The 15283-nt window shown below is 41.7% G+C and overlaps 1 protein-coding gene across 1 annotated transcript in view; it reads right to left on the reverse strand.

Moving 5' to 3' along the window:
- LOC139749133 (sorting nexin-25-like) overlaps positions 1 to 15283 on the reverse strand; it is a 455484-nt gene that overhangs the window by 123026 nt on the left and 317175 nt on the right. Inside the window, 1 exon segment of the mRNA XM_071662758.1 lies at positions 3285 to 3458. Coding sequence (XP_071518859.1) covers positions 3285 to 3458 — 174 coding nt within the window.

The following is a 15283-nucleotide window of genomic DNA, read 5'->3' on the forward strand; positions in this document are numbered from 1 at the left end:
TTTTGGAGAGAAGGGCATGTATGCAGTCTGTTGTGGATGAGAGAGCTTGGGAAGTGAGTCAGTTGTTGTTCGCTGATGATACAGCGCTGGTGGTTGATTTGGATGAGAAACTGCAGAAGCTGGTGACTGAGTTTGGTAAAGTGTGTGAAAGAAGAAAGCTGAGAGTAAATGTGACTAAGAGCAAGGTTATTAGGTACAGTAGGGTTGAGGGAGAAGTCAATTGGGAGGTAAGTGTTAATGGAGAAAAACTGGAGGAAGTAAAGTGTTTTAGATATCTGGGAGTGGATTTGGCAGCGGATGGAACCAAGGAAGCAGAAGTGAATCATAGGGTGGGGGAGGGGGCGAAAATCCTGGGAGCCTTGAAGAATGTGTGGAAGTCGAGAACATTATCTCGGAAAGCAAAAATGGGTATGTTTGAAGGAATAGTGGATCCAACAATGTTGTATGGTTGTGAGGCGTGGGCTATGGATAGAGTTGTGCGCAGGGGGGTGGATGTGCTGGAAATGAGATGTTTGAGGACAATATGTGGTGTGAGGTGGTTTGATCGAGTAAGTAATGTAAGGGTAAGAGAGATGTGCGGAAATAAAAAGAGCGTGATTGAGAGAGCAGAAGAGGGTGTTTTGAAATGGTTTGGGCACATGGAGAGAATGAGTGAGGAAAGATTGACCAAGAGGATATATGTGTTGGAGGTGGAGGGAACGAGGAGAAGTGGGAGACCAAATTGGAGGTGGAAAGATGGAGTGAAAAGGATTTTGAGTGATCGGGGCCTAAACATGCAGGAGGGTGAAAGGCGGGCAAGGAATAGAGTGAATTGGATCGATGTGGTATACCGGGGTTGACGTGCTGTCAGTGGATTGAATCAGGGCATGTGAAGCGTCTGGGGTAAACCATGGAAAGTTGTGTGGGGCCTGGATGTGGAAAGGGAGCTGTGGTTTCGGGCATTATTGCATGACAGCTGGAGACTGAGTGTGAGCGAATGGGGCCTTTGTTGTCTTTTCCTGGCACTGACTCGCACACATGAAGGGGGAGGGGGATGTTATTCCGTGTGTGGCGGGGTGGCGATGGGGGTGAGTAGGGGCAGACAGTGTGAATTGTAAGAATGTGTGTATATGTGTGTATATACATATATGTGTGTACATTGGGATGTGTGGGTGTGTATGTTTGCGTGTGTGGATGTGTGTGCATGTGCATGTGTGTGGGGGTGGGTTGGGCCATTTCTTTCGTCTGTTTCCTTGCGCTATCTCGTAGGAGCGGGAGACAGCGACAAAGCAAAATAATAATAATAATAATATATATCATCCCTGGGGATAGGGGAGAAAGAATACTTCCCAGGTATTGCGTAAAAGGCGACTAAAAGGGAAGAGAGTGGGGGCTGGAAATTCTCTCCTCTCATTTTTTTTTTCTTAATTTTCCAAAAGAAGGAACCGAGAAGGGGGCCACGTGAGGATATTCCCTCAAAGGCCCAGTCCTCTGTTCATGATGCTACCTCGCTACTGTGGGAAATGGCGAATAGTATGAAAGAAAAGAAAGAATATATATATATATATATATATATATATATATATATATATATATATATATATATATATATATATGAAAGGGTAAGAGAGATGTGTGGTAATAAAAAGTGTGTGGTTGAGAGAGCAGAAGAGGGTGTATTGAAGTGGTTTGGTCACATGGAGAGAATTAGTGAGGGAAGATTGACAAAGAGGATATATGTGTCAGAGGTGGAGGGAACGAGAAGTGGGAGACCAAATTGGAGGTGGAAGGATGGGGTGAAAAAGATTCTGAGTGATCAGGGCCTGAACATAGAGGAGGGAGAAATGTGTGCGAGGAAAAGCATGAAATGGAATGGTGTGGTATACTGGGGTCGATGTGCTGCCAATGGAATGAACCAGGGCATGTGAAGTGTCTGGGGTAATCTATGCCTTCATCCATTCCTGTTACCACCCCGCTACACATGAAATAGCATCAACCTACCCATTGCAAGCAGGCAAGGTAGCACTAGGAAAAAACAAAAAATGGCCACATTTGTTCACAGTCTCTAGCTATCATTTGTAATGCATCGAAACCACAGCCTCCTTTCCACATCCAGGCCCCACAAAACTTTCCATGGTTTACCCCAAATGCTTCACATGCCCTGGTTCAATCCACTGACAGCACGTTGACCCCAGTATACCACATCATTCCAATTCACTCTATTCCTTTCACACCTCTCAACCTCCTGTATGTTCAGGCCCCGATGGCTCAAATTCCTTTTCACTCCATCCTTCCACTTCCAATTTGGTTTCTGCTTTTCCTCACTCCCTCTATCTCTGACACATATATCCTCTTTGTCAATCCTTCCTACTCATTCTCTCCATGTTACAAAACCATTTAAACACACCCTCTTCTGGTCTCTCAACCACACTCTTTTTATTACCACACATCTTTCTTACCCTCTCATTACTTAATGAAACAACCTCACACCACATATTGTCCTCAAGCATTTCATATCCAACACATCCATTCTCCTCTGCACAACTCTAACTATAGCCCATGCCACGTAACCACATAACATTGTTGGAACCAATATTCCTTCAAACATACCCATCTTAGCTCCCCGAGATAATGTTCTCACCTTCCACACATTCTTCAATACCCCCAGAACCTTCGCCCTCTCCCCCACCCTGTGACTCACTTCCGCTTCCATGGTTCCATCCGCTGCTAAATCTACTCCCAGATATCTAAAACACTTCACTTTCTCCAGTTTTTCTTCATTCAAACTTAACTCCCAATCAAATTGTCCTTCAACCCAACTGAACGTAATAACCTTGCTCTTATTCACATTAACTTTCAGCTTTCTTCATTCACACACTTTATAAAAATCAGTCACCAACTTCTGCAGTTTCTCACCCAAATCAGCCCTCTCATCCACAACAGACCCCATACTTGACTAACTTGGCAGTCTGAACTAAATCTTGTTGGTTTGCTGGACCTGAATGAGAACACATTTAAAAAGCAGTCACCAAGAAAATGAAGAGAACTGGAGAAACATTATGTTCCAGTGGTCTGGGCTTGCATTTGTTAGAAGACTGTTTTATCTAATTGTATCAGTAAAAGAAAATTGCTAAAGCTGCCCCAGGATGGATCCTTCTAGGTATTCACCAAAACAAAATTGCTAACTTGCAGAGGAATCATGACCCAAAAATCAAGTAAGTCATCTTTATAATGCCATAATTTCTTAATTAGACTCTTCATCATTTTAATCTACATTAAGATAAAATGAAATTACTTGCACTAACCTGAACACTCTGTATGTGAACTCGCCAACGACCAATATTATCACTCCAGAGCCCTGTTCTCTCCACATGGGTCTCCAGCATCTTGTGGTCACTGCGTAGCTGACTGATTTCACCCTCCAAGTGAGTGATTACTTTTGCATCTGCTTTTCCACACTGCCGCAAAGCTTGTAGTGCCTGATGTATTAAAAAAGATGAGTGCAATAGCCATCTACTACTCTTGTTATACTTAATGTACTGTTCCCAATATCAACATAAGTTTGGAAAAATTCTCTGAAAATCACAATTTTCAAAGCATTTAGTTCATCTATCCAGTATCTGCTTACTTCTCATGCTAAAACTCTTATATTCCATCCCTTCAAACTAACTCTTATTCTCCTCAATCAAAAACACTTTACCTCTCTTCTAACATACATTTTCTATGTGAGGTGAAGTAAACTATGAATATGCATATCTAATCAGAACGTAGATAATCTAACTGATGGAATAAGTTATACAAAAATATAAATGTTGAAGGGTATGCCAATTATATGGCATGATGTGTACAAAAATGTGTACAGCATTATGAATGTGATGTAAGCAGTGGTAAAGGGGACTGAAGATTCTTCAGTGGTAATGATTTTGTTATTGTAAACAACGTTTAGACATATAGCATTTTAATTAGGGATTACACAATGGTAACAAATATACTATGACCCATGACACATCCTTGAAAATCTAGTTAAGCTTTTAGATCACACTACAGTATTCCCTCAATCTCCAAAAGATACATTAATATGAGTCTCTAAAGTAATTGAGATGCTTCAAAAGGTTCTCAAGTCCCTCTACGTGGTTGGTGAGGACATACAAAGGAGATTAGAGTAGAAACCAGAGCAAAAGAAGAGATACAATCATGGAAGCTGTACAGGGTTAAAATTTCTCTAGGAACATAAGCTGAAAATGGGACTTCCACAGCCAAAATAATGAGCACTGATACAGAGGGTCTAAAAATTCATATTGAGGGAATCAGTACATTGGTACCTTAAACAGAGAACAGAAAGGTCAGAAATGAGAAATGTGGTTAAATACAAGATATGAACTAACAAGAGCACAGAGATGTGCAAAGGAGAACATATGGGCAGCAAAACAACCTGTCATCATTTGAAGGTTCAAAAGGGCAAGAACTGAATATAAAAGGGGTACGGAGAAGGGACAAAAACATGGGAAAAAAATAGTCAGCAACACAGGTGATAATTCAAAGCTATTCAACAAATTCACTGAGTACACTGTTGGTTACAAAGCACTTAATCAGGCAGAGGGACTCATAGGGAAAGGTTGTTAAGGATGAAAAGATAATATGTGAAGACCTGAATTCAAAGTTAAAAAGAGCAATAACAGTGGAAGACACTATAACCACAATACCAGTAAGATTGGAGGGGAAGGAGGACCTGGAAAACATTAAGATTTTCAGAAAAAATGTATTATCATATTTATAATATGCATAATCAATGTTTCCTGCATCAGCAAGGTAGCGCCAGGAAACAGACGAAGAATGCAGAAGCTGGTGACTGAGTTTGGTAAAGTGTGTGGAAGAAGAAAGTTAAGAGTAAATGTGAATAAGAGCAAGGTTATTAGGTACAGTAGGGTTGAGGGTCAAGTCAATTGGGAGGTGAGTTTGAATGGAGAAAAACTGGAGGAAGTGAAGTGTTTTAGATATCTGGGAATGGATCTGGCAGCGGATGGAACCATGGAAGCGGAAGTGGATCATAGGGTGGGGGAGGGGGCGAAAATGCTGGGGGCCTTGAAGAATGTGTGGAAGTCGAGAACATTATCTCGGAAAGCAAAAATGGGTATGTTTGAAGGAATAGTGGTTCCAACAATGTTGTATGGTTGCGAGGCGTGGGCTATGGATAGAGTTGTGCGCAGGAGGATGGTTGTGCTGGAAATGAGATGTTTGAGGACAATGTGTGGTGTGAGGTGGTTTGATCGAGTGAGTAACGTAAGGGTAAGAGAGATGTGTGGAAATAAAAAGAGCGTGGTTGAGAGAGCAGAAGAGGGTGTTTTGAAGTGGTTTGGGCACATGGAGAGAATGAGTGAGGAAAGATTGACCAAGAGGATATATGTGTCGGAGGTGGAGGGAACGAGGAGAAGAGGGAGACCAAATTGGAGGTGGAAAGATGGAGTGAAAAAGATTTTGTGTGATCGGGGCCTGAACATGCAGGAGGGTGAAAGGAGGGCAAGGAATAGAGTGAAATGGAGCGATGTGGTATACCGGGGTTGACGTGCTGTCAGTGGATTGAATCAAGGCATGTGAAGCGTCTGGGGTAAACCATGGAAAGCTGTGTAGGTATGTATATTTGCATGTGTGACGTATGTATATACATGTGTATGGGGGGGGTTGGGCCATTTCTTTCGTCTGTTTCCTTGCGCTACCTCGCAAACGCGGGAGACAGCGACAAAGTATAATAAATATAAATAATATATATATATATATATATATATATATATATATAGTGGTGATGTGAGAAGGAGATGGAGTGAGTATTTTGAAGGTTTGTTGAATGTGTTTGATGATAGAGTGGCAGATATAGGGTGTTTTGGTCGAGGTGGTGTGCAAAGTGAGAGGGTTAGGGAAAATGATTTGGTAAACAGAGAAGAGGTAGTAAAAGCTTTGCGGAAGATGAAAGCCGGCAAGGCAACAGGTTTGGATGGTATTGCAGTGGAATTTATTAAAAAAGGGGATGACTGTATTATTGACTGGTTGGTAAGGTTATTTAATGTATGTATGACTCATGGTGAGGTGCCTGAGGATTGGCGGAATGCGTGCATAGTGCCATTGTACAAAGGCAAAGGGGATAAGAGTGAGTGCTCAAATTACAGAGGTATAAGTTTGTCGAGTATTCCTGGTAAATTATATGGGAGGGTATTGATTGAGAGGGTGAAGGCATGTACAGAGCATCAGATTGGGGAAGAGCAGTGTGGTTTCAGAAGTGGTAGAGGATGTGTGGATCTGGTGTTTGCTTTGAAGAATGTATGTGAGAAATACTTAGAAAAGGAAATGGATTTGTATGTAGCATTTATGGATCTGGAGAAGGCATATGATAGAGTTGATAGAGATGCTCTGTGGAAGGTATTAAGAATATATGGTGTGGGAGGCAAGTTGTTAGAAGCAGTGAAAAGTTTTCATTGAGGATGTAAGGCATGTGTACGTGTAGGAAGAGAGGAAAGTGATTAGTTCTCAGTGAATGTAGGTTTGCGGCAGGGGTGTGTGATGTCTACATGGTTGTTTAATTTGTTTATGGATGGGGTTGTTAGGGAGGTGAATGCAAGAGTCTTGGAAAGAGGGGCAAGTATGAAGTCTGTTGGGGATGTGAGAGCTTGGGAAGTGAGTCAGTTGTTGTTCGCTGATGATACAGCACTGGTGGCTGATTCATGTGAGAAACTGCAGAAGCTGGTGACTGAGTTTGGTAAAGTGTGTGAAAGAAGAAAGTTAAGAGTAAATGTGAATAAGAGCAAGGTTATTAGGTACAGTAGGGTTGAGGGTCAAGTCAACTGGGAGGTAAGTTTGAATGGAAAAAAACTGGAGGAAGTAAAGTGTTTTAGATATCTGGGAGTGGATCTGGCAGCGGATGGAACCATGGAAGCGGAAGTGGATCATAGGGTGGGGGAGGGGGCGAAATCCTGGGAGCCTTGAAGAATGTGTGGAAGTCGAGAACATTATCTCTGAAAGCAAAAATGGGTATGTTTGAAGGAATAGTGGTTCCAACAATGTTGTATGGTTGCGAGGCGTGGGCTATGGATAGAGTTGTGCGCAGGAGGATGGATGTGCTGGAAATGAGATGTTTGAGGACAATGTGTGGTGTGAGGTGGTTTGATCGAGTAAGTAACGTAAGGGTAAGATAGATGTGTGGAAATAAAAAGAGCGTGGTTGAGAGAGCAGAAGAGGGTGTTTTGAAATGGTTTGGGCACATGGAGAGAATGAGTGAGGAAAGATTGACCAAGAGGATATATGTGTTGGAGGTGGAGGGAACGAGGAGAAGTGGGAGACCAAATTGGAGGTGGAAAGATGGAGTGAAAAAGATTTTGTGTGATCGGGGCCTGAACATGCAGGAGGGTGAAAGGAGGGCAAGGAATAGAGTGAATTGGATCGATGTGGTATACCGGGGTTGACGTGCTGTCAGTGGATTGAATCAGGGCATGTGAAGTGTCTGGGGTAAACCATGGAAAGCTGTGTAGGTATGTATACTTGCGTGTGTGGACGTATGTATATACATGTGTATGGGGGTGGGTTGGGCCATTTCTTTCATCTGTTTCCTTGCGCTAGCTCGCAAACGTGGGAGACAGCGACAAAAAAAAAAGAAAAAAAAAAAATATATATATATATATATATATATATATATATATATATATATATATATATATACATAAATGCTCACATATGCACATATACCTACACATACATATCAACATATGCACACATACAAATACACATAGCAGACATTACATACATACACATGTACATATTCATACTTGCTTATCTTCGTCCATTCCCATCGCTACCTCACCCCATAGGAAAACAGCATCGCTATCCCCTGCTTCAGCGAGGTAGTACCAGGAATACAGACAAAAAGGCCACATTCGTTCACACTCAGTCTCTAGCTGTCCTGTGTAATGCACCGAAACCATAGTTCCCTATCCAAATCCAGGCCCCACAGACTCTTCTCATGCCCTGGTTCAGTCCATTGATAGCATGTCGACCCAGGTATACCACATCATTCCAATTCACTCTATTCCTTGCATACCTCTCACCCTCCTGTATGTTCAGGCCCCGATTACTCAAAATCTTTTTCACTCCATCCTTCCACCTCCAATTTGGCCTCCCACTTCTCCTCGTTCCCTCCACCTCTGACACATATATCCTCTTTGTCAATCTTTCCTCATCCATTCTCTCCATATGTCCAAACCATTTCAAAACACCCTCTTATGCTCTCTCAACCATATTCTTTTTTATTTCCACACATCTCTCTTACCCTTACATTACTTAGTCAATCAAACCACCTCACACCACGCATTGTCCTCAAACATTTCATTTCCAACACATCCATCCTCTTCAGTACAACCCTATCTATAGCCCATGCCTTGCAACCATATAACATTGTTGGAACTACTATTTCTTCAGACATACCCATTTTTGCTCTCCGGGAAAACATTCTCTCCTTCCACACATTCTTCATCGCTCCCACAACCTTCTCCCCCTCTCTCATCCAGTGAATCATTTCCACTTCCATGGTTCCATCTGCTGCTAAGTTCACTTCTTTTCCTCCAATTTTTCTCCATTTAAACTTACACCCAAATCAACTTGTTCCATAACCCTACTGAACCTAATAACATTGCTCTTATTCACATTTACTCTCAACTTTCTCCTTTCACACACTTTTCCAAGCTCAGTCACCAACCTCTGCAATTTCTCACACGAATCAGCCACTAGAGCAGTATCATCAGTGAACAACTGACTCACTTCCTAGGCCCTCTCATCCACAACAGCCTGCAGACTCATCCCTCTCTCTAAAACTCTTGCATTTACCTCCTTAAGCACCTCATTTATAAACAAGTAAAACAACCATGGGGACATCACACATCCCTGCCACAAACTGACATTCATTGGGAAACAATCACTCTCCTCTCTCCCTAAAGTACACATTCCTTACATCCTTGGTACAAACTTTTCACGGCTTCTAGCAACTTACTTCCCACACCATATACTCTCAACACCCTGACCCTATCACTTCGTACACCATCCCAACCAAAACACCCTATATCTGCCACTCTATCATCAAACACATTCAACAAACCTTCAAAATACTCAGTCCATCTCCCTCTAACTTCACCACTACTTGTCAATACCTCCCCACTTGCTTCCTTCATCAATGTTCCCATTCATTCGCTTGTCTTACGCACATTATTCACCTCCTTCCAAAACACCTTTTTATTCTCCCAAAAATTAAATGATACTCTCTCGCCTCAACTCTCATTTGCCCTCTTTTTCAACTCTTGCACCTTTCTCTTGATCACTTGCTGCTTTCTTTTATACATCTCCCAGTAATTTGCACTACTTACCTGCAAATACTGTCCAAACGCCTCTCTTTTCTCTTTCACTAACAACCTTACTTCTTCATCGCACCACTCACAACCCTTTCTAATCTGCCCACCTCCCACCTTTCTCATACCACATGCATCTTTTGTGCAAGCCATCACTACTTCCCTAAATAAATCCCATTCCTCCCCAACTCCTCTCACATCATCTGCTCTCACCTTTTGCCATTCTACACTCAAGTCTCTCCTGATACTTCGTCACACAAGTCTCCTTTCCAAGCTCACTTAATCTCACCACTCTCTTCACTCCAACATTCTCTCTTCTGTTCTTAAAGCCTCTACAAATCTTCACCTTTGCCTCCACAAGATAGTGATCAGACATCCCTCCAGCTGCCCCTCTCAGCACATTAACTTCCAAAAGTCTCTTCTACATGCCTATCAATTAACATGTAGTCCAGTAATGCCCTTTGACCATCTCTCCTGTTCACATATGTATACTTACGTATCGTTTATTTATCTATCATACTTTGCCATTGTCTCCTGCATTAGCAAGGTAGCACAAGGAAGCAGACGAAAGAATGGCCCACCCTGCCCACATACACATGTATGTCCACACATGCACATATACATACCTACACATTTCAACATATACATATATATACATACAAAGACATATAGATATATACACATGTACATAATTCATACTTGCTACCTTCATTCATTCCCGTTGCCACTCCGCCACACATGAAATGACAACCCCCTCCCCCTGCACGCGCACGAAGTAACGCCAGGAAAATGACAACAAAGGCCACATTCATTCACACTCAGTCTCTAGCTGTCATGTATAATGCACCAAAACCAAAGCTCCCTTTCCATATCTAGGCCCCACAAAACTTTCCATGGTTTACCCCAGACGCTTCACATACCCTGGTTCAATCCATTGACAGCACGTCGACCCCGGTATACCACATTGTTCCAATTCACTCTATTCCTTGCACACCTTTCACCCTCCTCCATGTTCAGGCTCTGATTGCTCAAAATCTTTTTTACTCCATCCTTCCATCTCCAATTTGGTCTCCTACTTCTCCTTGTTCTCGCCACCTCTGATACATATACCCTCTGTGTCAATCTTTCCTCACTCATTCTCTCCCATGTGACCAAACCATTTCAATACACCCTCTTCTGCTCTCTCAACCACACTCTTTTTATTACCACACATCTCTCTTACCCTTTCATTACTTACTCCATCAAACCACCTCACACCACATATTGTCCTCAGACATCTCATTACTAACACATCCTCCCTATGCACAACCCTATCTATAGCCTACGCCTCTTGTTTTAAACCAGGTATTCCCAATAACTAGTCACTTTTCAGAACACAAATCCACACGCTCTTCACCATTTCCATTCACAGCACTGAACACCCCATGTACACCATTTATACACTCAACTTCCACATTATTCACCTTCAAATTTAAATCACCCATCACAATAACCTGGTCTCGTGCATCAAAGCTGCTTATACACTCCCTCAACTGCTCCCAAAACACTTGCCTCTCATGATCTTTTTTCTCATGACCAGGTGCATAGGCACCAATAATCACCCATCTCTCTCAATCCTCTTTCAGTTTTACCCACAATAATCTAGAATTTACTTTCTTACACTCTATCACATACTCCCACAACTCCTGCTTCAGGAGTATTGCTACTACTTCCTTAGTTTTTGTCCTCTCACCAACCCCTGATTTTACTCCCAAGACCTTCCCAAACCACTCTTTCCCTTTACCCTTGAGCTATGTTTCACTCAGAGCCAGAACATCCAGATTTCTTTCTCAAACATACTACCTATCTCTCCTTTCTTCTTAGCTTAGTTACATCTACACATATTCAGACACCCCAATCTGAGCCTTCGAAGAGGATGGGGACTCCCCGCTTGACTCCTTCTTCTGTTTCCCTTTTTAGAAATTTAAGTACGAGGAGGGGGGTTTCCAGCCCCCACCAGTCACCTTCTATGACACATGGGGAATACGTGGGAAGTTTTCTTTCTCTCCTATCCCCAGGGATTGAAAAAAGTATGCTACTGAAATTCTTTGACCCATATAGGGCAAATGGTCCTGGTGGAGCCTCTTACAATGTTGCTCAAGACATCTTGAAATTTAGGTGTAAAGCCAAAAGAGTTAAAAAGAGCAGATGTTTTGCCTATCTTTAGGGAGCTGCATTGAAATACAGACCAGTATCGCTGATGTGTCTGATTTTGTAAGATTTAAGAAAAATTAATAAAAAAGAAAAGAATAATTTTTTGCATAGAAGAAAAGTGACGAGCATCATGGGTTCACAGCAAAGCAGTCCTGATTAACAAATCTTCTAGAGTTCTATGAGAAAAGGAACCTTGTGTGTTAGGTAAAAGAGATCTATGAGTAGACTGTCTATGTAAATGACTTGCCAGGTTGACTGAATTCACAGCTGAATATGTTTGTAAATGATGGTAAGGCTATGAAAGAAGTAAAGAATGATGTTATCAAGGAAGTAGAGAATGATGAGGACTGCATCTACTTAAAAAAAGATCCAAACAAGCCCTGGAGTTGGTCTAATTACTGGCTGACAAAATTCAGCTCACAGTATCGAGGTTGAATTACCCTAATTAATGCCATTTCACTTTAAGACCCTGTAACACTTACGGAACAGATTCACTTGAAACTGTGAAGTTCAACTTTTCAGTCATAACAGTGGTAATCCATTTCAAAATAGGAGCGAAACAAACTATTCTATGCTGTAGTGTAAAAATAAAATCAATGGTGCTTCCGCCAAGCCACACTCAAGCTTCCTTTTGCCACTATTATGCCTATGTGGAGCCTTATACTAGTAACAAATGAAAAAAATCATTACACAGTATGAAATTAAACATTTTGAGCTGTGTAAATGCTGCTGAATGAACAAACACTGGACACAGAGTGAAAGCCTAACTTACTTTCTATGACCATAAGAATATATTTTTTTTCTTGTATGTTGAAGGCTCCACTCATGGACAAAAATCTAAACTGAAATATAGAGAAAATTCTGAAATGGAAAAAGAAAAGATGAGGGAAAGTATTTAGGAATTTCTGAGAAAGTAAAAAACCTGTCTTTTGAGAAGGTCTAGAGTTCCAAAGCTTTGATGTGTATGGAAAGAAGCAGGTATTGAAGCAGCCCATCCTTGAGTTGCTGATGGCCACACAGTAATCATGTAATGCAGCAGCTTGCCGAGTATTGTGGGGTCTAGCTAGTACTGTGAAAACACAAGTAGCCAGCTCTCAGGAGTAAAAACCAAAGTAATACCTACAGAAGAGGGAAAGTGAACCAACATTGTGGCATAGGGCAAGGGAGTTAAGTTTGGAAGTTAGCCTGGGACAGTTTATGAGGCTGACAGCTTTTGACTCAACTCAGTCAAGTAAGGATGCAGAACCAGAACCACCCTAAATGTAAGTGCAGTACTCCATACAAGGATGAATCAATTCCCTTGTATAAACGGAGCAACTGTTCAGAAGAGATTCGACATCTGAACAGGGCACACAGTTTCTTAGAGGCAGACTTAGCTACTGTAATCTGGCGTTTCCATGAAAGAGTGGATGTTACAGTAATAATAAGTATGTTCACTGAGTCAAGAGGTGGAATTTCAGAACCATCAAAGGAGAAATGAGAGGTGTTAGGAGTTTGCGATAAAGAGAGAGATGGGTAGAAACTGGGTTTTGGAAGCATTAAACTTCAGATTTTGTGTTCCCCACTGAGATATCCTATCCAAGTCTGAGTTTACTGAGGAAGCTGTGTCAAGAAAAGATGCAGATTGGGTGAGAGAAGGGAGAACAGAGTTGAAGGATGTGGATGAATGCAGTGTTGAGTCGTCAGCATATGAATAGACTGAATCATTTGTGGAGAGGAGATCGTTGAAAAAAAGGAGAAAAAGTGTAGGGGACAGGACAGAACCTTGAGGGATACTGCTGTTGATGGAGAAAAGGGGTGAGGCTGGTCCATCAACAACCACAGAGATAGATCGGCCATAGAGGAAGCTAGATATGAAGGAGCAAAGTGAGGGAGAAAAGCCAAAAGAGGGGAGCTTAAAGATGAGACCCCAATGCCACACACTATCAAAAGCCTTAGATATGTCAAGGGCAACTACACATGAATACCCCAAATCTTTCAGGGATGATGACCAGATATTCATAAGATAAGAAAGAATACCACCAGCAGACCTTGCCTTACAGAAGCCATCCTGGTGATAAGAGAGAAGAGTGTGATTTTCGAAGTGTATAAGGATATGGGAGTTGAGAAGGGATTCAAAGACTTTGGAAATGATAGATGTCAAAGCAACAGGAAATAATTAGAGGGGTCAGAATGGTCACCCTTCTTAAGGATGGGATGTATCAATGCATGCTTCCAAGAAGATGGAAAAGTTTTGGTTTTCAAACAGATATGGAACAGACAAGCAAGCACAGGTACAACTTCAGAGGCACGCTCTTTCAGTATACAGGGATAGATGTCATCAGAACCATAAGCCTTGCTTGTGTCCACAGAAAGTAGCACTTTTCAGACAGTCTAAAAAGAGGTTACAGGAATGGGCATAAGATTAGTAAGAGGAGCATTAGGGGGTAAAGGAATGTTTAAGTCGTCCAAGGTGGAGTTAGAGGAGAAATGGGAAGCAAAGAGAGTTGTTCCGTCTTTGGAAGAGACAGCTATAGTCCTGTCATAGTGGAAAAGTGAAGCGAGGGTAGAGCAACAGAAGTTGTTAGAGATGTCCTTAGCTAAAGACCAAAAAGACCTATCAGTGGATGATGAGGAGAGGTTATCGCAATTCCTTTGAATAAAGGAACGCTTTGCCTCACAGATAAGCTAGCTTGCAGTAATTATGGACAGTAATAAAAGATGAACGGGAGCCAGAGGAAAAGAGTTTTTCCAATATGTGATTAAAATGTATGTCAGATTTTCCACCTTACGAAAGGCAATAGTTATTTTCAGCAAGGATGGTCCTTGGGAAGACCACAGTTCCCAATCTGTATGACTGATGGTGATAACCAGTAGAAGAGAAAGTCAGTCAAAAAGTCTGGGTTAATTTTGTAAGACCACACCAGAGCAACATGAGAAGCCATGAGAATCTACACATCTAATTTTGCCTACAGAATGGTTTAGTTTACTGGAGGATGAAATACTGGATAATCAAAGTATTAATATGGCTACAGATTCTTTTGTTAGGGAGCAGGCAATAGGAGAAGAAATCTGCACTTTCCGGGTGCAAAACTGGAAGATATTCTGGGGAAGTTTCATGATACTGTTTCAAACATTCCCAAAGATTTTACAGCTGTTCAGGTCGAGTCAAACAACATAGTTACCGCAATATCACGCAAAATTTTAGTGAAGGACAGGGATCTCATCTGTAAGTTCAAAGACAGCCACAGACCAGATATGACATAAATCCCTATACTTTCTGAAGAATGCCGTGATAAACAGTAGCCTTGAGGCTCTCTGTAGGAGGAGGAAAACATCTTTTGTACAGATATATGTGATCATTTCAGTCAAGATAGAAGCCTTTTTGTATTTTACTTTCTAAAAGAGGGAACAGAAGGAGTCAAGTGGGGAGTGCTCATCCTCCTCCAAGGTTCAGATTGAGGTGTTTGAATGTGTGTGGATGTAATCAAGATGAGAGGAATGGAGAGACAGGTAGTATGTTTGAGGAGAGAAACCTGGATGTTCTGGCTCTGAGTGACACAAAGCTCAAGGGTAAAGGGAAAGAATAATTTGCAAGTCTTGGGGGTAAAGTCAGGGGTTGGTGAGAGGACAAGAGCAAAGGAAGGAGTAGCACTACTCCTCAAGCATGAGTTGTGGGAGTGTAAGATAAAGTGAAAGGATTGATGAGAGTAAAACTGAAAGTGGATGGAGAGAGAGATGAGTGATTTTAG

The sequence above is a fragment of the Panulirus ornatus genome, chromosome 6 (genome assembly GCF_036320965.1).
Source record: "Panulirus ornatus isolate Po-2019 chromosome 6, ASM3632096v1, whole genome shotgun sequence".
NCBI classification, from domain to species: domain Eukaryota; kingdom Metazoa; phylum Arthropoda; class Malacostraca; order Decapoda; family Palinuridae; genus Panulirus; species Panulirus ornatus.